Source organism: Sebastes fasciatus, chromosome 5 (assembly GCF_043250625.1).
Source record: "Sebastes fasciatus isolate fSebFas1 chromosome 5, fSebFas1.pri, whole genome shotgun sequence".
In the NCBI taxonomy this organism is placed as follows: domain Eukaryota; kingdom Metazoa; phylum Chordata; class Actinopteri; order Perciformes; family Sebastidae; genus Sebastes; species Sebastes fasciatus.
The window spans coordinates 19,254,279-19,277,849 of record NC_133799.1 but is presented as its reverse complement, the minus strand read 5'-3'; the positions used below and the strand labels follow the sequence as shown (position 1 = coordinate 19,277,849).

General features: G+C 39.2%; 2 protein-coding genes and 1 long non-coding RNA gene across 7 annotated transcripts in view; 2 read left to right on the top strand and 1 right to left on the bottom strand.

Moving 5' to 3' along the window:
* The first annotated feature begins 546 nt into the window (after nt 1-546).
* LOC141767858 (cytochrome P450 2J4-like) lies at nt 547-7,005 on the top strand. 4 transcript variants are annotated; one of them, XM_074635542.1, is made up of 10 exons: nt 547-898; nt 2,334-2,493; nt 3,262-3,411; nt 3,499-3,659; nt 3,824-4,000; nt 5,055-5,208; nt 5,333-5,520; nt 5,602-5,743; nt 6,097-6,307; nt 6,420-7,005. In XM_074635542.1, the coding sequence occupies exons 1-9, from the start codon at nt 689-691 to the stop codon at nt 6,276-6,278; spliced, it is 1,524 nt and encodes a 507-aa protein (XP_074491643.1). In that variant the 5' UTR covers nt 547-688; the 3' UTR covers nt 6,279-6,307; nt 6,420-7,005. The 4 variants fall into 4 exon arrangements, with proteins under 4 accessions (XP_074491643.1, XP_074491642.1, XP_074491646.1 ...); XM_074635541.1 differs by having other exon boundaries at nt 548-898; nt 6,097-6,284; XM_074635545.1 differs by having other exon boundaries at nt 757-898; nt 3,249-3,411; nt 6,097-6,284.
* On the bottom strand, nt 6,643-21,430 carry LOC141767853 (uncharacterized). Of its 2 annotated transcripts, none has more exons than XM_074635535.1 (22): nt 21,311-21,430; nt 20,721-20,855; nt 20,531-20,597; nt 20,269-20,445; nt 18,914-19,039; nt 18,559-18,699; nt 17,406-17,531; nt 15,708-15,830; nt 15,388-15,510; nt 15,102-15,224; nt 14,139-14,261; nt 13,696-13,818; nt 12,718-12,843; nt 12,360-12,488; nt 12,134-12,226; nt 11,356-11,451; nt 11,097-11,192; nt 10,706-10,801; nt 8,483-8,584; nt 8,285-8,390; nt 7,552-7,668; nt 6,643-7,252 (listed from the first exon to the last, which is right to left on the bottom strand). In XM_074635535.1, the coding sequence occupies exons 2-22, from the start codon at nt 20,844-20,846 to the stop codon at nt 7,174-7,176; spliced, it is 2,418 nt and encodes an 805-aa protein (XP_074491636.1). In that variant the 5' UTR covers nt 20,847-20,855; nt 21,311-21,430; the 3' UTR covers nt 6,643-7,173. The 2 variants fall into 2 exon arrangements, with proteins under 2 accessions (XP_074491636.1, XP_074491637.1); XM_074635536.1 differs by having other exon boundaries at nt 20,269-20,442.
* LOC141767867 (uncharacterized) overlaps nt 13,815-23,571 on the top strand; it is an 11,893-nt gene continuing 2,136 nt past the window's right edge. The window contains exons 1-3 of the long non-coding RNA XR_012593954.1: nt 13,815-15,298; nt 18,902-19,057; nt 20,294-21,668. This is a non-coding gene — a long non-coding RNA (uncharacterized LOC141767867). The remainder of the gene's footprint in view (nt 15,299-18,901; nt 19,058-20,293; nt 21,669-23,571) is intronic.

The window sequence follows — 23,571 nt, the reverse complement described above, 5'->3', positions numbered from 1 at the left end:
AGATATTTAAAAAAGAAAAAGAAAAAAAAAAGCTTATGAGTTGAAGGAATATTTGGCAATTTAATTGGCAGCATGCATCTAATATTTTGTATGTATGTGTGTTAATATTAATATGACATATCTTTAATATTTAATATTAATATTAAATATATGTAATATTAACATTAAACATTAACATTAATATTATATATTTAATATTAATATAAAATATTAAAGAGATTTAATATTTATAATAAATATTCAAATTAAATATCTTTAAATTACATTTTATATTGAAACAGTTATAAACATGAAAAGAATATCGCTATAGTCATGCAGAAACCTTGTAAGTCATCTGGGTAAATAGGCTATAACATAAAGGATTACATTACTGTTAAAGGCTCACACAACCATGATAGATGTCATCTTTTTTTTTTAAGAAAAACTTTAAACTGTTCTTGACATTTTTTTATTTTGTAGATAGGAGTGTTCCAGTGACGACATCCTTTCCTGCCAGGAAACAGCCAATCACAGCCCAGAGATAAACCCTGTAGGCGGGGTTTAGAGAAGAGGTGAACTCAAGTTATGCAGAGAGGAAGACACCTGTGCAGGTGTGCGTGTCTCTGTGATAAGCTCTGAAGATAATACTAAACCAGAATTAGGATCATTGCAGATTTCGAAGTGTATCCAGAGGCAGCAGGTTGTGACGATGGACCGACTCTCTGGTGTGTCTGTGTTCTCAGTGTGGTTGTGTCTGGACGGCCGCAGTCTGCTCTTCTTCACCCTGGTGCTCCTGGTGACTGAAGAGTATCTGAGGAGCCGTCGACCCAGCAGCTTTCCTCCAGGACCTCGACCTCTTCCTCTAGTGGGCAACATGTTCTCTCTGGACTTCAACAACGTCCACGGAGACATGACTAAGGTAGGACCACTGAGATAATGCATCCATTCATCTTCAGATCAGAGGGGAAAATAACCTAAAAGTCATTGACCTATAGGGTATGGAACCCGAAACCTGCCAAAAAAAAAACCAAATGAATGAATGAATAAATAAAAGACTCGATGAATAAATATGTCAATAAATCTAGCAAATATAATATTAAAATTAATTAAATGATAAATGGACATAAATTGACATTTCTGTTTTAATTTGCTTATTTTTTTTTATTTATTCCCTTATTTATTTACTCTTCTGTTTATTTTTTCCCTTTTATTTATTTAGATATTTACTTTTTATTAATTTCTGAATTTATTGCATTTATTTATTTATTTTTTAATTTATTTTTAATTTCATTTTTTAAAAATGTATTTTATATTTATTTTTAAATGTATGTATTTATGCATTTATTTATTCCTGCATGATTTTCCTTTGCATTTCACCCCTTATTTATTTTACCAAACTGCATTACATTACTTAAATTTTTTTTTACATTGTTTTATGCATTTTCTGCGTCATTATGTAAATGAGGGGGCTGTCACTCAGCATGTGTCACCATGGGGTCAGAGTACAGATAATAGATCGACTAAATGCGTACCGTTGCCTCATACCGGTACAGGTGTGCAGAGCAATCATATATATAAATATATATATACACACCATCCTCTGTGCAATATGTAATCCTGTTGCCTCCAAATTCCCACTAATTCCAGTACCAGTACTCTAATTTATTTAGGAATACGCACAATATACACTCAAATAATAAAGCTCCTAACACTAGATTTTGACATAGGGCCACTCTCCTCAACATACTTTATGATGATTTTATTAGATTAAACTACCCAACAGTATCTAAAATTGTTAAAATTAGCTCCACCTTGACCAACTACAACAGTAAAATTATATTTACAGATAATGCACCAGTAATAATAATCATATAATATGATATATACCGCTATAACACTAACAGGTGGCAATTTCTGCATTATGAGTACTTTTACATTTGACACCTTATGTACATTTTGCTAATAATACATTTACTTAATACTTTACTTTTACTTGTAATGGACTTTCTTTATATCACAGTATTGCTGCTTTGTTTAATAATCCGAATAGGACAGAGGTTGTGAGAACACAGGATACAGTCACACCAAAATCATTTTGTTAGATACAATTTAATACACATGAGACCGTATAGTTGTGAGTGGTAATGTGAAGGAGACCACAACAATCCACACATGGTCAAAGTTCGATTGGTGTTAGCGGCCTCCTCAGCTTTGAGATCAACAGTTTTCAAATAATTGTTGCTGAAAAATAAATACTTCGACAACACTAGAAAATATGCAATGAGTTTCTTGAGAAAAAAAACATTTGCATATTTGCTTTTTCGTGTCACTCACTCGTGTTGTCCTTTTGCCAGTTAGCAGAGAAGTACGGGAACGTGTACAGCCTGAAAATGGGTCCCTCGTGGACGGTGGTGCTGAATGGACTCGGCACACTGCAAGAGGGTCTCACCAAAGGAGGCCTCCTGGATGACCGACCAGAACTTCCACTCCACACTGATGTGCTCCCCAATCTGGGTAAAGACTTATTTATAACCATAAAGATTACCTTCTCCATCACTGGGTGGCAGCAGCAGTTCATAGATAGTTTCTACTCATGCTGGATGAAGCATAGAGTTATTCAAACATTTTCATTTTTATGATTCAGATGCATTTCAGTTCCCTGAGATAGTCCGTGTTGCTTTCACTGTTGTGATCACTGACATTATGAATTTGATGTTCTAGTATTTAGGGCTGCAAATAATGATTATTTTCACTGTCGATTAATCTGTTGATTATTTTCTCGACTAATTGATTAGTTGTTTAATCTATAAAATGTCAGAAATGGTGAAAAATGTCTATCAGTGTTTCCCAAAGTTCAAGATGACGCCCTCAAATGTCTTGTTTTATCTACGACTCAAAGATATTCAGTTGACCAAACCATAAAATATTCACATTTAAGAAGCTGGAATAAAAGAATTTACCTTTTTTTTTTATTAAAAAATTACTCAAACCGATTAATTGATATTAAAAATAGTTGCCAATAAATGTGATAGTTGACAGCTAATCGATTAATCGTTGCAGCTCTACTAGTATTGAATCAGAGTTTAGGCCAGCACCATATTCAAGTGTAAATATGATGTGTATGACAGGTGTAGTTCATTAAGTATTCCTGTAGAGCTTTGTTATATTCACTGAGTTTTCCCACTTCTACATACAGACTGTTTCATACCCGGTGTACTCATTTATATCACAATCTGTTTTTTCTGAGTTGAATCTTAATCTGAATTAAGTTTTTCTCATCAGGTATTCTTTTTGCTAATGGACATATGTGGAAACAGCAGAGACGATTTGCCCTCTTTACTCTCAAATACTTTGGCGTTGGCAAGAAATCCCTTGAATCTTCAATACTGGATGAATTTATTTATTTGTCCAAAGAAGTCGCTGATCATAAAGGTAAAGAACCTAATGCACGAAGTGTCTGTAATCTTAAGTCAAATACTTGGTGCTTCTTACCTCTTCTTAACGTGCTCAACTGTCCAGGCAAACCCTTCAGTCCACATTTAATGATGAACAACGCCACCTCCAACATCATCAGCTCCCTGGTTTTTGGTCATCGCTTTGAGTACGGTGATGAGAAGTTTCTGAAATTGATGAAGTTGTTTGACAAAGGGGCCCAGCTTGAAGCCTCCATTTGGGCACAGGTACTGCATTTCAAAGCTATTAATGAAGGCTTCATGGCCTGCTTTGTACTGTTCTTGTGCAATTCATTCTGAATGCTCTTTTTTATTAAGTTGTTGCTAAGTATTTGCTCTTTGAAATAAAGTGCTCTTAGTCTGATTTACGGTCTTCTCATTGATATTGACAGCTGTACAACGCATTTCCTGTTCTGATGAGGCGTCTGCCGGGGCCACACCGCACTCTTCAAAAGATTTATGGTGAAATAATGGACTTGATAAAAACAGAAATCAATAAGCACAAGGAAGACTGGAACCCCTCTGAGCCCAGGGACTTCATCGACTGTTACCTGAATGAGATTCAGAAGGTGGGTGGATAGGCAAATAAAACCGCAACTATTTTAATAATCAATTCATTGTTCAAAGTCATTTTTCAAGCAAACGTTCCTCACTCCCAGCTTCTCAATTTATACATTTGCTACTTTTCTTTGTCTTACGTGATAGTAAACTGAACATATTTGGATTTTGGATGTTGATGCTGCAGCTAGGGCTGTCCCAAATAGCAATTTTTTGGGCTCCGGAGCTTCAGTAGTAGTCAACAAGGAATATTCAAAGTCTCCATGACATCACTCGGGAAGACATTACTCCATTCTCGGCTGAAATGCATAGCATAGCGTTGCAACGTGTGTCTTTTGGTTTAATTAAAGGCATTCATTTTTAAAGATTCTGTTATTCTACAGTATTGTTGTTTGCATTTGTATTTGTTATTGAATAAGAAGCATTTGATTCCAAACGGTTTGGTGTGTTGTATGCAAGTTTGTAATCCCGAACAAATAACCAAAAAGTTGAATAATCGGGTACAGCCCGAATTGCAGCCCCAATTTGTTAAGGTGTTGCTAATATTCCTGAGGGAAGAGAAAGAATAAAAGTACTGTTAGTTTGCTTTAATATCACTCAAATGGAAGTAGCATTACTTTTATGACTCAGTCCATAGTGCTTGACTAACCATTTGAGTATGAAAACGCATCAGAATACCAACAGATGTCTCACCAGTTTATAGATGCTCTAAGTAATCACTGTGTTTTCTCATTATGAAAGCTTTCTCACAAGAGAAAAAAGGTTTGTAGTATATCCTGCTTGTAGCTTAAGAGTTTAAATACAGACTTTAATGGTTTATAATTTGAAATCATATCAACAAATCTAACTAAAAAGCGAGGAATCTCTGTCTTTCTGTGTGTCCTTCATATATCAAGATCCGCTCATCCGATCTACTTCACACTTGGTGGGTGTATTGCTCAGGACCAATGGGAGTGCAGTTTTGAATGTGGTGCAATTTGGCCAACGGGAGGCGCTATAATAACGAACTTTACAGTTTGGCTTGTAAATTATAAACCTTAACTCTCAGAAACAAAATGTGTTCAGCATCAGGACAAGAAGGACGATGAAGCAGATGCTGGTTTTCATGAGGACAATCTGGCAATGTGTTCGTATGATCTGTTTGGGGCTGGCACTGAGACCACATCCATCACCCTGCGCTGGGCTTTGCTCTACATGGCAAAGTACGCCGACATTCAGGGTAGGAGCTCACAGATGTGGACGAGAAGCCATTAGAAGAAGTTTGATTGGCAGAAATCTGAATTACACTTATTAAGTCTCAGAGACTAATTTATTGTTCTCTCCTCTGCTAACCTGTTGCACAGAAAAGGTCCAGGCTGAGATAGACAGAGTGATTGGACGGTCCAGACAGCCGTCCATGGAAGATCGTGCAAGCCTGCCCTACACTGACGCTGTCATCCACGAGATCCAGAGGATGGGCAACATAGTTCCTCTCAGCGTGCCTCATGTTACCAACAGGGACATCCAGCTGGGAGGCTACACAATCCCAAAGGTCAGCTCTCGTATGCAATTTTCTTCATCACATACACGACCATGATGCACCTTTATGAATTATTATGATTCCAATCACCAGGGAGTTACAGTAATCCCCAATCTGACCTCGGTGCATTTCGACAAGAATGAGTGGGAGACGCCCGACACCTTTAATCCAGGACACTTTCTGAACGAGGAGGGCAAGTTTGTGAAGCGAGCTGCTTTTATCCCATTCTCTGCAGGCAAGTACAATTTCACAACATTTTGAATGTCATGGAAACAGATTACAGGACAGAGAATTTTAATTGAAGTTTATGCGATCATTGATTGACTTCAATACACTGGAATCCTTCTAAGAAATGTATTATTAAGAAAACAAAATACTTGAGAACACAGTTATTTAGGTTTTATTTTAGGTTTCAAATATGTTCTTTTTAGTATTAGGTAGAAATGTTTCATTTAGTTAAGTATTTTGTGTTAAGTTCATAAACACCCCCATTGCGCTCTACCGTAGTTTAAATAGTATAAAACTCAACTGTTTAATTTATGTACTGGCATTTGTCTGATGACTTGTTGTTGTGTGATTTTGCTGCAGGTAAGCGGGTGTGTCTCGGGAGGAACCTGGCCAGGATGGAGCTCTTCCTCCTCTTCACCTCCTTCATGCAGCGCTTCACCTTCTCCATGCCTCCGGGTGTGGAGGCTGTGATGAAGCCCCATTTTGGTCTCATCCTTTCACCCAACCCCTATGAAATCTGTGCCACTTCACGTGAAGAGTGATAAACGGTGAGCTAAAGTGGAGCTTCAAGGTAACAAGACAAAAAGATGGAAGTGTTACTGTATTGTCAGAGATACGGGGAAGATTGGGCTGATAGATCTGTGTGTACATATGGTCTATAACAGTGTTTTTCACTTCAACAGTCATAGTGCTGTGAATACAAACATCTGTAAAAGCCTGAAGGAGGACATCTTTGCCAACATCTGGAGCTCCTGAACCAAAGTATGTCACATAGAGACCTTTTACCTGCGTATACATTCAAGTTTTACAGGAAAGCAAACAAGGTCATCAACCTGAACGTGCTGGACAGCAGATATCAGTACTACACAGCGATAATGTGACATACAGTCACACAATGCAGTTCAATTCAAACTGCAACCAATAAAAGTGGACAAGAACTGCTACTATGAATTGTTCAGTGAGATGACAGCCCTGTCCTGTCATTCACACAGTAATTCTAGTTTAAAATCGAAGATATCAACCTCCAAAACGTGTTTGTGTGCTGTAAAAAATGTTGACACCAATTTGTAAAAAGGTAAACACGGAGTAATGTTTAATAACTATCAGCTGCCATATACAAACATGACAAATAATCAAACCATTGCACATTTTATATACTGAGGAATATTTCATGAAATGTAAACATGATTGTGTACAGAAGTGATTTCAAGATAACTGTCAACATACAGTACGTCACAGATCAAATAAACAGCCTTTATGATACAGTCATTATCTCCCCTTTTTATTTCAACATAGAGGCTCGCCCTCAGAGACGCCACGACACCCTCTAACTAACTCTGTTTCATTTTACAGTTTACAGCTCGTCTCATTTCAGTTGTTGTGTGTTGCCCAAAATGTTCTCTGTTGGGTTTCCTCATGACATTTATACCACATCACTCATCTGCCCTTCCTCTCTGGACACTGGATCTTGTAGCCCACCCGGTAGGCCTGCAGGTACACACGTGCCTGGTTTATCCTGGAAACGCAACCACAAAGCATATATTATTATTACACTCTGATCTAACTTAAAGGGCGGGTCCATCTGCATTTTCTTCATTTTGTTTTTAAAATGGAAACGCCCACTCAGCCGTTAACAAAAAGCAGTGATGTACATGTAGGTTACCAAAATAAGCTAATCAATAAGGTTATGAATAATGTGGACGCTAGCATTACCTGAGTCAACTCAAAACTCCAACCTTCTGCTACTTGAAACAAATAACAACTTCATGAACTGCTAAATCCAGATGTAGAGGATGTAATAAGAAAACAGGTAACCTGTATTTAGTGCATAGCTGAACTCCCAGGGGTCCACAGCGGTCAACGTAACTCTCCCTAAACGCCTTTCGTACGGCTCGAGCCATACTGACCACCGTTGTGACCACAGGGCACGTCCTAGGACACACAAACATGAACACACATCCATGAGAATGAGTAATAATGATAATAACTTGAGTCACATGACATTCCCAAACCTACACACAGCTCATCATCTGCTCAACACTTTGGAAGAAATTAACAAAGGAGAAAGCCCTAACATGGGCATTTCATATTTATGATACTTATCTTGACACCAGGTATTTATGTAGGTTCTTTGGTCTTTTTCCACTATTGTGAAAACTTAGCAAAATAAAGTTATATCAGCCGCTTAATTGTATGCTGTCATTAAATGTAACTATTAATCTGAATGGGGGATCATGCATGTTTGCATAGCGGCACGGTCAACACAATGCAATGCAGCAGAAATATTGAGACTAGTTGAACTTCTCAGGAAAATTCAGGCCCTGTAAAGAGTGCCAGATCTGTATTAATGTTGTTGCATATAATGAAAGTTGTAGATCACATAATAGGTCTTTAAATAGTTGTTCACTGTTGATATAATATGCTCGAGTAAAAGAAACTTTCACTGAAAAAGCAGACCAGTAATGAGCAGTAGACAAACGACAGGTTAAAGAAACACAGGTGGGGTTTTTTTATGACTCTTATTGTAGTTGGTGTTGTTCATACTTACAGTTTCTCACAGCGCAGGCCTGCGGTGCCCTCTGGACATGTACAGGTGTTGTGAGGACTGCATGTGGCCCCGTGTTGGCAGGGCGGCACGCAGGGGGTGGTCACCGCTGCAGACACACCACACAGCAAGAGTCTTAATGCAAAGTGAAGGTAAAGAAAGGTCTTTTTAACGCACACACATACACACACAGAGACTAACCCGTTTCACAGAGACTTCCAGTAAATCTTTTGGCGCAGCGGCACCTGTTGAGGCCCACACACACTCCACCGTTCTTACAAGGTTTGTGACACTGAACAGGCTCTGAGGGAGACAGAAAAGCCAACATACAGTAAAGTTTATGGTAGAAATTCACAGAGCATCTCTTACTGTTCTTGTAGAAGGGAAAATTGGTAATCAGTATAATATAAGAATAATAATAGCCATTTTCATTCACATATCTGGAGGTCAGAGGTCAACGGAACCCTTTGAAGATCAACATGCAAGTTTTTTCTCACCAAACTTTAGTGCTAGTTTGGAGAGTAATTTCGCCTCCTTCATGACAAGCTAGTATGACATAGTTGGTACCAATGGATTCCTTAGATTTTCTATTTTTATGTGATGACAGTAACTTCACTCTAGCTTTAAAATTCGAAAAGATCAAATAGCGGCCGGCTCAACGGCGCCCTGTTGAAATTTAAAGAGGTTCATTAATAATTACAAGTTGCGTTAAAACGAATTCGCGTTTTCGCGGTAACTTTGACAGCCCGGAAAAAAAGTCACAAAAATATGATTTTTTTTTTACATCACTGTTATCATTGTTATCCAAAGAAATCTACAGAAAGCAGCGAAGTGAAGAAAGAGCCAGAAACCAGGGAAAATTCTGCAGCTGCATCAACAGCTGGTAACAACCCAAATCTCATTTTGTTTAAAAAGCCCACCAGCTGATGGAATAATGGAGTCTCGTACTTCAGTTAGTGGCTCCTCGAGGGAGTTAAAACCTGCGTCCTGATGGAAGCAAATTAAACTAAAGTGTGTACTACTCAAAGTAAAAGCCATTAGAAGCCATACGGTCTTACTTATTCATTATGTTCTACATACATTTGCACAAGAAGGGAACACTTCTCATGCTTTTTACTTTGACGATGATTTGTTATTGATAATAATATTGCTTTATAGGTTTTACTATATTGAAACACCGGTTAAACATGACTGGTCCTGTATGTAAAATGTATACTGTACAGGGTTATTATAGTAAACTAAAACTAAAATAAGCAGGGGAAAAAATTTAATCCTTTAAGAAAAACTAACAGTAAACTGAAATGATATAGCCTGGGTAAAACACTAATAAAAATAAAATAAAAATGAACGTAAATTCATTTCAGTTTTACATTTTTAGCTATAATATATCACTACTGAAAAAAACATGAATTTGAACATTCTGGACACTGAACCACAGAAATTGAACGGACAAGATGATGGCACTATGCTCAGTTGCTTCACTAAAGTAGCACGAAGATTTAACATTAAACATTATGGCCATTCTTGCACAGTTTCAACCATGTATTTTGTATGTATATGTAGCTACATACTTATGAGACATTATATACTGTACCTGGACCTAAAAAAACAACAACAACTAAAACTACTGTAAACTAAACTTAATATATACACTCACCGGCCACTTTATTAGGTACAAGGTGTACCTAATAAAGTGGCCAGTGCTAGTACCGGGTGGTCTTCTGCTGCTGTAGCCCATCTGCTTCAAGGTTCAACGTGTTGTGCGTTCAGAGATGGTATTCTGCATACCTTGGTTGTAACGAGTGGCTATTTGAGTTACTGTTGCCTTTCTATCATCTCGAACCACTCTGCCCATTCTCCTCTGACCTCTGACATCAACAAGGCATTTTCGTCCACACAACTGCCGCTCACTGGATATTTTCTCTTTTTCGGACCATTTTCTGTAAACCCTAGAGATGGATGTGCGTGAAAATCCCAGTAGATCAGCAGTTTTTTAAATACTCAGACCAGCCCGTCTGGCACCAACAACCATGCCACATTCAAAGTCACTTAAATCCCCTTTCTTCCCCATTCTGATGCTCAGTTTGAACTTCAGCATGTCGTCTTCACCACGTCTAGATGCCTAAATGCATTGAGTTACTGCCATGTGATTGGCTGATTAGCTATTTGTGTTAACAAGCAATTGAACAGGTGTGCCTAATAAAGTGGCCGGTGAGTGTATAAAAACTTAACCTTTCTGAAAAACTGAAACCAAAATTAAAACTAGTAAACACACTCAGAAAACTAACTAAACTAAAATGAAATCGAATAGTCAAAACTAAAAATAAAAAAATAATTGAAAATGCAAACTTTTATAACCATGACGCTGACTAATATTTTAACTATAAAACACTGGATAGAAACAGATTGTGAGTGAAATGTCACCTATCTGGCAACGAGCTCCTTGCCATCCACCAACACATGTGCATTTGTTGACATCCACACATCTTCCCCCGTTTTGGCAGGCAGGCGTGCACAAGGCTGCAAAATACACACACACGTAAAGATTGAGGTAGATTTATGTTGGAAAATGACACTTATAGATGGCGTATAGGTATAATGTGTAATCTAAACATGACGATTTTTAGATTACCCGCTGCTTTTTTAGTTTTTCCATCATGATCTCAGATTAGAATCAGAAATACTTTATTGTTCCCCGGTGGTAAATTGGGAACATAACACACATATTTTACCAGGCGGTGCTGCTAACAAGCATGGAAGTACTTGCATGCCTGGTGTAACTGATGCCAGATGTGTTGGTGGTTTTGTTACTCACGCAAGAGGCACTGGGGGCCGGTGTAGTCGGAGGGACACTGGCAGGTCCCGGGCCCCACACAGCGACCGCCATTAGCACAGGGCAGCTCACACACCGCTGAGAGAGAGAGAGAAACAATGACGTAACTGCTTATGCAACAGTGTTTGTTTTCCTGCTTTGCTTACTCAGTATAACTTCTATCCCCCTGTGTTTATAGACAGCGTCCCTGCAGTTCCTGCTTGTACAGAAGTGGGGCAGTCTTTGTTAAGAGGTGATGTACCTGTGTGGCAGCCTGCTCCGGACCAGCCAGGACGACACAGACACTTGTTCCAGCGCATACAGGTACCTCCATGGGCACAGGGTGGGGAGCAGATGGCTGAAATACAACAATAATCAACATCGGTCCATTTCTCACAACAACAGCAAATAACTGTGAAAATAATGTATTACAATTACATATTAGGGCTGTCAAAGTTAACACGATAATAACGTGTTAACGGCACTAATTTCTTTAAAGCAACTTGCAATTTTTAGGCTGTAGCCAGCTCAGTTTTGAAGCTAGAGTGAAGATACGAAACGTATGAAATTAGGAAAACCTAAGGAATCCATTGGTACCAACCATGACATACTTGCTTGTCGCAAAGGAGGCTAAATAGCGCTCAAAACATACATTAAATTTTGGCGAGGAAAAGCTGGCATGGCCATTTTCAAAGGGGTCCCTTGACCTCTGACCTCAAGATATGTGAATGCAAATGGGTTCTATGGGTACCCACGACTCTCCCCTTTACAGACATGCCCACTTTATGATAATCACATGCAGTTTGGGGCAAGTCATAGTCAAGTCAGCACACTGACACATTGACAGCTGTTGTTGCCTGTTGGGCTGCAGTTTGCCATGTTATGATCTGAGCATATTTGTCCACTCCCATGTTGATAAGACTATTAAATAATTGACAAATCTCATTTGAAGGTACATTTTGAACAGATAAAAAATTTCCAATTAATTTGCGATTAATCCCGATTAAATATTTTAATCGACTGACAGTGAATGTTTGTACCTGAGCAGCCGAGTCCAGGGTAGCCTGGAGGACAGTCACAGCTGTTTGGGGCGACACACACTCCGTAGTTCTGACAGTGAGGGTTACACACAGCTGGAAAGACAGAGAAGTTAATAAGCATAATTTGATATTTTTAACTGTTTAGAAACAGCAGAATAAAGCGGTTCCTTTTGCTAATACTGTTTCAAGATTAATCACAATCGACTTATTAGATGTTTCGACTCACGCTGGCACTTGGTGAGGTCATCTGTTCGCACTTCATACCCGTCCCTGCAGGTGCAGTTAAACCCAGCAGGATGGTTCACACAAAGCTGCTCACAACCTCCGTTGGTGAAGTCCCCGCACTCGTTCACATCTTATGACAAAAGACAGTGTGACAGTTAAACGGGCGGACATTTCAGAACTACAAAACAATCTGTAGTGTACAGTCAGTTTATTTCCTTTAGGGCTGAGTGGCCAGGGGAGCTTGGCTGTGTGCACACAAGCTTATCATCCAAGAAAATGTGGCCACAGCTGAACCGTTCAGGGTCATCAAAACTCAACAGTGGAGGTGGCAATGAAGAGGACAGAAAATCCAATCTCACCCACACAGCTCCTCTGGTCCTCGTCCAACATCCAGCCTGCTCGACAGCTACACCGGACCTGACCCTCAGCCCGCACGGTACATATGTGGGTGCAACCACCATTCCTCAGCTTGCAGGATGTGACATCTGTTCAGGTGAAAAATAAATTATTTTAACATTGACTATTTACAGATTATAGCAGTGTTTTCGGCAGAGCTGAAAGAATTGATTCGTCGATAGATTTAAAAAATCAATTAATCTTTTAATCAAGAGAAAAATGCCAAAAAGTTTCTAAATTGTGAAATTTGCTGCTGTTTTTTTTTGTTATATAGAGTTTATTTAATGTTTTGGACTGTTGGATGGACACAACAAGACATTTGAAGACGTCACAATGGGCTTCGGAAATCATGATGGGCATTTTTCTTAATTTTCTGACATTTCATAGACAAGACGATTGATCGAGAGTTAATCTGCAAATTAAATGATAATTAAATGAATAACTAGCTGAAGCCCTAATTGAACTGAATTGTCAAATTATTGGGCAAGTTTTAAAAATAACAGACCATATCAAAAAGATAAATCATCAAACAAAATTCTTCCTCTTAGAAACATGCAGTCGCTATAAATACTTAGTTAAAGCTATTGTTTGTAGCCTTTTTAAACAACTACTGTTTAATATTATCTGATAATAAGAGAGGCCGTAAAAGAAATCATACCCAGGGACTGTTGTAGCAGTCCTAAAGAATAAAAGATTTTAAAAATATGCAGTATATATTCTAGTATTCAGTATATATACTAAAGTGCTGTATGTGGACCATTTATTTTTTTTTAAACTATGATATCTGCCTGGGCTGCAGTGAGATCATGGAAAACAAAAATGTTAGTATTAAGAAAAGCAGTTTGACTCACTTTTTAAAAAGTTTTCAAACTTTAAATAGGTGCAATTCATTTTTTTTAACTGGAAATAATGAGCTGTCAACAGTGTAATGAGAACCGTACTGCTGCAGGTGAGGTTGTCTGTGTCGAGCAGCAGAGGAGGAGGGCAGTGGCAACTGTGTCCTCCTGGAGAGTTGGTGCAGGTGTGAGAGCAGCCGCCACTCTGGAGTTTACATTCATCAATGTCTGAGCACACACAAACACAGAGACACACATACAGAGACACAAGGTAAACATCCTTTTTTGGACACCCTTATGTCTGCTGTGCAACAGATTCCTAACTGAGTCTGGCATTCTCATCTCACTAATCCTCCTAAATGTGCCCCTAGGACATCCACTTACGTCTGGGCACGCACACAAACAGACACACACCAACTGAGAACGTGAGATAACATATTCATGGCGGTGTTTGTCTCTTCTGCACGTTGGTAAATGAGCCTGTTTGAATGACTAAAATGAGTAGGTAAACAGTGAGAAGTGAAAGAGTGTCGGTGGGCGACACTGACCCACACAGGTGCGGCCATCAATGTGCAGCTGGTAGCCGGGCCTGCAGGAGCACTGGAAAGATCCCCGAGTGTTGACGCAAATGTGCTCGCAGGTCCCATGCAGCGCCAAACACTCGTCCACATCTGGGGGATCAGAGACATTTAGTTAACTCTTCTCTAATGGCTCAACACGGCTCATTCAGACTTTAGTCAAACACTATTTGCAATTCATTTTACCACTTGTTTCAACGAGTTTGGAGGGCCGGGCGAGTGGGGTTTTGCAGCAGAAGACCAGTTAAAGGTATAATATGCAAGAAAAAAAATCCCTCTCAATTGTCTCTTATGACCCACTAGAAGTGTGTGGTGGTGTCTGTATCTGCAGAGACCCTGCTCTCTGCCTGTATTTTCTCTTTTCATGTTATTTTGCTTTACTCTGGACGCTTCTTGGCGTCAGCAAAGAGCGTTTGTGCCCCAGCCAATAACAGCGTGCAGGGTGTGCAGCCCGTTCAGGTCATCAAATGCTGTCGCTTTGACACGCCCCTTGGTGTCTAATTCTGAGGCACAAGTCCCCCTTTAGCTCTGTCAGATACAAAGCGGCCGTATTTCACAGATGAGAACGGGTTGTGTATTCTTATGTGCATGTGATTCAGACAGTGTCCCCCCCCTTGACCGAGAGCAGCGCTGAGCCACAGCGGACAGGATGAAGCCTGCTCTTCGGCTGCATTTATTAAAAATCCGGCAACTTGGCACCTTCCTGCAGGGTGGTGCAGAGTTATGGTCGTGTTTATTTGTGCTTTAGAATGTAACATTTCCCCGAGTCCAGTCTTCATAGCTACATATTTAGCAAGAGAGGTATAGATCTTCTCATCGAACTCATGGCAAGAAAGCTAATACGCGTATTTCTCAAAATGTTGAATGATTCTCTTCATTGCATAAAAGTTGGTGTGAATTCCTGACCTGTGTTTTACCTGACCTGTGCTTTACCTGTGCAGTTGAGTCCATCCTGGTCCAGCAGGTAGCCGGAGTCACACTGGCAGCTGTACCCTCCTGGTTTGTTGGAGCAGTTGTGTTGACAGTGGCCGTTGTTCAGAGCACACTCATCAATGTCTGTAAACAAGGACAATCCTGAGGGACTGCTGTCTGCTGAATGTTGTGTGCCCAAGTGCTGCTGGCACAGGCAAGTAAGTAATTGTTTGCATGACACAAGTATCACTTAACACCACTAATGTATGGATGGATGAAAACACAACGAACACTGCTGCTTACCCACCAAAACAAGAGTGTCCGTCTCCGTTGAAGCCCTGGTAGCACTGGCAGAAATAAGAGCCGATGATGTTGCCACAACGAGCGTTGGTGTCACACCCGTGATGACCAGATGCACACTCATTCTCATCTGGAAAGAGAGCGCACACACAGAAAAACAAAACAAAAAAAAGATCCTAAACTCAGTTCATTTCCATTCAATAATTATTATTCTGCCGCTCTGGATCATTTTAATGGAAGGCATAACAGCGAGCATTAAAACACGCGCACACAAGGAAACTGACCCCGTCAGTTTTCCATCGAGGGACGTCAGCACTAATTGCTTACCTTCGCAGTGTGTGCCGTTTCCCCGGTAACCTGGTCGACAAACACACTTGTAGCTCCCAAGCGTGTTCTCACACACACCCTGACCGTCACACACCGCAGGACTCTCCGTACATTCATCCACATCTGGGACAGAGACAAAGGACAGACAAAGACAATGCTACGTACAGTTTATGACTTTTTCATTCACTTGCTGCTCTGACATTTGCAATAAAACATTTTATTGATGAGTAAAAAGAAACTGTTGTCTGTGCAATGCACCCTGGAGTTACTAAATGATTTTCATGTCATCAAACTCCAATCAAGTCTTTATTAGGCATAAGTAAAATGTTGACCCTGCAACACTATGGGGAGCTGTTGTATTAATATAAGACAATATTCCCTTTTGTTCAACACCACATCCATTACTTTCCCATAGCAGTTTTTAAAGAGGACCTATTATGCTCATTTTCAGGTGCATACTTGTATTTTAGGTTTCTACAAGAACATGTTTACATGCTTTAATGTTTTAGCCGCTAGGCAGGTATTATGCAAATGTGTTACTTGGTGACATCACCACGTTACAGAAGAAAAGGCGGGACTTCAAGCAAGGCGTTTCAGGCCGTTCAGGAGCAGTGTTTCTGTGGAGGAGAGTAAGTCTCTTTGACGTGGACTTTAGGCTTTTTGACTTTGCAGATCTTTTACATGCACAAGGCTGATTGGTGAGTCACAGCTTCACCCAGGGTCCCTGTACACCAGCGGATAACCGGCTTCATTTTAAATGATGACTTCCAAACCTTTTGCACCGTGAATTTCAGCTTCTTCCTTATGGATGGAGGTTAAGTGTCCCAAGGTGTAGAACAAAGCGGTATAAAAATAGATTTAGATCCAGCAGCCATCACTCAGATGAACAAGTTGTAACAACACTGTACGGATGCTTTAGAAGGAACACATGCTTATTTATTTATTCATTGTATTTTAGTAGTTTTAAGTGGAGTTTTGAGTATTTTTTTAACATGTTTGTCTATTGTCTGTGTTTGTAAAAATGTGTGTATCACGATGGATACCTTTGTTATTTACTGCAAACCAGATCTAACTATGGGTACAAATAAAGTCATCTGAACCTGAACAAAAAACTATATAACACACTAAAGGAAAGGGGGGAAAAGCACATTTCTTTAAAGAAATTGTAATTGTGGAAATAGCATTAAAATATGGTAAAAAAATAAGAAGATATAAGAAACTCTTATAAATATGAGCTTTTCCAAACATCCAAACTTTGCTTGTGATTTATGATGTTACTTATGAACTTAAAAAGCAAGCATCATGTGTTAAGCATGGAAAGCACATCATACCTTGACACACGGTGTAGTCTGGACACACAGGACCTGAGACCAGAAGTACAGAAGAGTCACAGAGAAAGCACAAGGCAGAAAAAAAAAAGAAAGCGAATGGGAAGATTTTAGAAGACGAGAGAGGAAATTAATCATTAAGGGAAAGGTGAAAGAGCAGAGAAAGGAAACAAAAACAAAGAGTAACGACGCAGGCGAGCAGCAAAGCAGCAGATTAAAGATCTCTATTCCTGTAAAGTTTTACTTCCTGTCAGCAGAAGTTATTAAGTCTGGGGCAGCTCGAGAGAAATATGAGAAACCCACAACAACACCAGATCAAATCTGGACACCAGTCTCATCCTGCTGCGGTGAAGCGTAACGCCAGACTTACCAACACATGCTGGGGCCTCTGCTCTGAAGCCCGGCTGGCACTGGCACACAAAGCTGCCGGGAGTGTTCACGCACACGTTTCCCAGCTCGCGGCGACACTGCTCCTCGAAGCTGCACTCATCCACATCTACAGAGGAGAGAAACCAAGAGCTATAAATAGAAAGCTTTCACTTGACAGGTTTGCATTTGAAAATTACAGAGGTATAACAACACCCAGACATCCTGTCAAAGAGCCTTGGGAAAGACATTTTACCCGTCACTGCTACCTCAGTGCAGGTGCTCTATGTCAGAGGTTCCCAACCTGTTTTCCTTGACTTCATCACCCTTCAAAAAATTACAAATCCTCATTTTGAATAAGGTGATTCAATGTATTAAATCAACTTTCTTTAATGTATATATGTCATCATTTTCGTCAACATAAGTAAATTGATGACGTCTTGATATAGTTGCCAAGCAAATGCAGATACATTTTTAACAACTCAATTAATTTACTGTTATAGTGTTAGAGCCGAAATTGTTATTGTGGTTAAATAAATGTAATTATTGTTGCTGTTAAATTGCTGCTAAACTGCCATGTTAATACAGGTGCATGCCTCCATTTGTGTGCGGCAAGCAGGAGGGCAAATAGGTTTTTGTCCACAGTGAAAATGTTGTTTTTGAAACTAACACACACAACAGCAACAGATATGGATTGATGCAGAATATTTTGTTAGATATAAACATGTTTGGACATTTTGGACTTTAAAACGCTCTGGAGTTATTGGAAATATTTGGATTACACGAGTCAGAAACAATCCTATGCAGCCACTACTTGAATCTAAGTCTACAAATAGTATAATATCAATAATATTAGTGTAGCCTGATCTGCAAATGTTCACAAATATTGGGTTTAAACAGAATGTGGCCTATTAAGTAACAAACGTATACATCTTTTTAAATAGTTTTATATACAGACTTTTGTAGAAATTATCCAGTAAGTGTGTAATTATGATTTTAGTTAATAGTTATACATAAATCTAATTTTCACAACCTCGGAGCAGACAAATCCTGGTGCACCCCCTGTGATCTTTGGCGCCCTCCTAAGGGGAGCCCGAACCCCAGGTTGGGAACCACTGCACTAAGTGTACACGCTAGATAAAATGCTTCTGTCTCACCTACACAGCTTTGTCCATTTAGAGCCATTACATATCCCGAAGGGCACGAGCAGGTGAAGGACCCGGGAGTGTTTCTGCATTCAGCATTACCCTGACAGGCCTGCAGGCCCGTCACCGCAGCCAGAGCACACTCGTCTATATCTGTAACACCCATACGGCACACATACGTTATCACAATACTACATATGAGGCTAGAACGGTACAGATAATCAACTCTCCTTTCAACATGCTCTCACACACATACAGTACATCCTCTCTGCCTTTCTCTCTCTCTCACACACACACACACACACACACACACACGCACGCACACACACACACACACACACACACACACACACAGATGCTGACGAACCTTGGCACCCTCCAGCACCCATCAGGTAACCACGGAGACAGCTACAGGAGTAAGAGCTGGGGTTATTAGTGCAGCTGGCATGGAGGCCACATGGTCCTGGTCCCTCTCCTTCACACTCATCAACATCTGTCGAGTAGAGAGAAGGTAATGCATTGTATCTAACTGACATCACTGTATGCAATTATAAAACAGCTGCTAAATGTGGTATATTGATGGATAATATTTCGTATAGCATTGAAATATCAAATGCATAATTATTGTAAAGAGAGTAGATTATAATTGAGACAAGGGGTAGCCTTCTTCTAAAGGCTGGTCCTGCTACATTAAAGGACCAGTGTGAGGCATTTTGGGGGATGTATAGCTGAAATGGAATATAATAATCATAACTATGTTTTCATTAGTGTATAATCACCTGAAATTAAGAGTCATTATGTTTTCATTAGCTTAGAAGCCGTTCATATCTACATAGGGAGCAGGTCCTCTTCATAGAGTCAAAGAGTATAGAAGCAAGGAGATGAAACTCCAAACGAAACCGCCACTTTTGCCATTTTGGACTGAAAATGCTTATTATATTTATAATATTTTTATTGTTCAACACAGGCCATTTTGGTAGAGACATTAAATATGGACAATAGAAGAGAAAATAATTTAGTTTTACTTTTGTACGGCACTTTGTAGACGGACATTTTACTGCCGTCCGGTTGTCGTTTTCAGTCCAAAATGTCGGAAGCGTAGCTTTGCTGCTGGGCGCTGATGTTGCAATGGAATGAACAACTGACTTTCACTTCTTGGCAATATATGTTCTTTAAGGGAGTCCGCCATGTTTCTACAGTAGCCCAGAATGGACAAACCAAACACTGGCTCTAGAGAGAGACTTTCGCATTTTTACTTTACCTGAAGGCCACCGTAGGTCTCTGACACGCTTCTGAAACTGCGTTAACGTGGTACCGCCAGCCGCCATCTTACTTCTGTTGCTCCTAAAGTAGTGTTATTATGGTAAGGATGACCTCTGAGCGACGCGAACAGCGTTACCACAGTTTTTACACTTGGCGGCTCACATTACCACAGTCTTGGAAAGGGAGGAGTGAGCAGAGGGTACTAAGTTGGCTGCAACTGCAACCACACCACTAGATGCCGCCAAGCCCTACACACTGTACCTTTAAGGAAATCTGTTTCACTGATTTTGTGTTTTGTTCGACTGTGTGTTATTGCTGAATTTCTTTAAAATGCAGAGTAGAGACTGCTCACCTCATTTGTGTACAGTAATAACACTTATTTCACAAAGTGAATGCAGTAATGATTTATTGATGTTCCAGCACCTTCAGTTAAATGCTGATTCTGTCGCTGATTCTCACCTTTACACCCTGCGTCCCCCTCCAGAGTGAAGCCCACGGGGCAGGTACAGTTGTCACCATCCTTCACCAGGCCAGTTGGACAGCTGCAGTCGGTGCTGTTCTCCAGCATCACCTGGTTTCCCGGACACTGAAGAGCAAGACTTGGGCTCGGGGAGAATGTGGTAGTCAAGGGAGCTGCTAATGTAAAAGAAAAAAAGGCAATTTTAGGAGAAACTGAAAGGGTAAAGTCAAAGGAGAACGCAGCAAAAAGCCACAAACTCACCTGTGGTAGGTGTGTGGCTCGGTGTAGTTTCACTGAGGTTTCTGATGGCATTTTCAGGCACCTGATTCTAAAAACAGTAGAAACCAACAAGTTTAATTCATGCACATCACATCCACAACGAGGACATTTCTAATAAGAATCACTGGAATCTCTTTAACAGCATGGGGGAGTTTCCTAATTGGTCACTGACCTGGCTCTTGGTGAGCTCTGTGAGTTTCAGGACTTCATTTTCATGTTCCTCAGTGCTGTTCAGAGGCTCGGAGGCAGACAAAACCAGCAGCAGGGCAGACAGGAGGGTCCTGAGTTGAGTCATCATCACCTGAATCTGTATGGAGAGGAAGATGTGTGTTTACTGAGCCACCAGCAGGCCACAGAAAAAAATCAGCTCAAAGTGTTTAATAATGCAGAGAATTACAATTTTAGAGCATGTGACTATCGGTTGAGTTTATAGTGAAATAGGCATGCATTGTGTGCAGCAGTCACAGCAGCCATATACAGTGCATGTCCAGGCATGCAAAACCACTTGGGGGTTAGAGCACCCTGTTATTAAGTTAACATCAACCCCCAGGGCTGTCTGCACAGAACAAAAGAAAGCAGCTGTAATACTGCAGCTACATGTTTTAGATAAGCTGAATTTGAAATGAAAAGCAAGCTGATTATGGAGAACTTTTGCGACAAGAAACTCTGACAAAACAATAAAAAAAAACGTGGGTGGGACTTTAACCTATAGAATAATGATGCAATTCGAGTAAAAGTGTAACAAACTTATAGCCCACTTACCCGGGTTAGACTCGCACTTATGAACGGGTTTGTGTCACCAGGAGATAGACGGAGAGTTATCCAGATGTGTCGTTCTATCTTCTCCAGATGCGGACTCGTGCAGCAGCCAGCCAGCCTCTGTGTCAGTATGGGGGGCTGTACAGCTGCAGCAGTGACTGACTCCACCACATCCTGTCCAGGAACTCTGCACTTCCCATTCCTCAAATCCCAAACCAGCTCTAAAGAGGAGCAGCAGTAAGTCCAGAGACTCACAGGCTGCTCTGATAATGGCCCTGCTTTGAACTCCTGACATGGAGGTCATAAAGCAGTCAAGAGGGAACATGGGAGGTCAGAGAGACTTCACAAGAGAGTTCATCAGGTAAAAAGACACCAGGCCTGATGATGCAAACATCTGGAGTTTTCACTGACAGCTTCTTTATGTGGAACTTTCCTTTAGGAAGTTTAGAGTAAATTCACACGAAAATATTTTTCCCAATTTGGCTTCATGGTTGAATATTAAACACTTCTTTTAAAACGCTGACTGAGTCATTAGAATAGCTTTATCTATAAAGCCATTTCGACAGTTTTAGTAAATTTCACAATCATTATCTCAGATATCTTAAAAAAACTATTCATATATTTGCTGCATATCTAAACGAAATGATACTGAACTATATAATACTGATACTGAAATATATAAAATGTTGTAAAATTCAAAAAGCCCTATATCTTCATGAATATCCAAGTACCTTAATTCTTGTTTGAGCACTTGTGGGGTTTTTTTTCTTCTCTTTTTTGTTTATTTTTTTCATTATTATATTGATAATAATAATAATTATTATTATTATTATTATATATATATGTGTTTTATAAATAAATAAAATAAAAGCCAATAAGAAATGAATACAATACATTTAAATTTTTCCTGAGACACATATCCGGTCGTTGAGCAAGAGCAATCGAGTGCAGATTTATTACATTTGTAGCCTCTGATCTTTGATCGTTCTTTGAAGAAGTCATATATATATATATATATATATATTAATGGAGATTTATTTAATAAAACAAAACAGAAAACAGGACCGTGCATACATTTTGATAGTTTGTTTATGCTGAGATTAATGGTAAAAAAAAATACAGAAAATATTAATTGTGTTAGATTTAACCCAGTTTATCAGTAGAGAACAGCAGAGGTGTAGTCTGCACAAATCCAATGAAGAAGATTTTCTGTTGCTCCAATTTACAGAGGTTCCCCTGAACGTCTCGCGTAATGACTATCAGGTATACGCCAGGTGCGCACTGGCTAAAGCTACCTCGGCGCATTCAACTCGGACAGGTGCGGCGAAAGAGTGAAATAAAGTGTTTAATGTAAAATTTGGATGAATTGGAACCAATGGAAGCTAACATGACTACAATACAATGACTTTTTTTGATATTCTATACTATAACTTTTTTTCGACATACTCTATGACCTTTTTTTCAACATACATATTGTACTGTGTCGAAAAAAAGTCATATTATTGTATGTCAAAAAAAGTCATAGCAAAGTATGTTGAAAAAAAATATTTTTAAAAAGTCTTAGTATTGTATGTCGAAAAAAGTGCTTGTATAGTATGTCGAAAAAAAGTCATAGCAAAGTATGTTGAAAAAAAATATTTTTAAAAAGTTAAGTATAGTATGTCAAAAAAAGTCATAGTATAGTATGTTAAAAAAGTCAGTATAGTATGTCGAAAAAAATTATTTAAAAAAAAAGTCATAGTATATTATGTTGAAAAAAAATATTTTTAAAGTCATAGTATAGTATGTCGAAAAAAGTCATAGCAAAGTATGTTGAAAAAAAATATTTTTAAAAAGTCATTGTAAATTATGTTGAAAAAAGTCATAAAGTATGTTGTACTGTACAGTCGATAGAGTGTCAAACTAGGTGATTATAAGGGATAGAACGGAGTTGATGACTAATGTTCTCTGTGAAATGTTGTTCCAAGTGCCCTTAAAACATGTAAAAAAAAGTCATAGTATAGTATGTCGAAGAAATATTTTTAAAAAGTCATAGTATAGTATGTCGACAAAATATTTTTAAAAAGTCATAGTATAGTATGTCGAAAAAATATTTTTGGAAAGTCATAGTATATTATGTTGGAAAAAAAGTCATAGCAAAGTATGTTTGAAAAAATATTTTTAAAAAGTCATAGCAGAGTATATGGAAAAAAAATATTTTTAAAAAGTCATAGTATTGTATGTCGAAAACATATTTTTAAAAAGTCATAGTGTATTATGTTGAA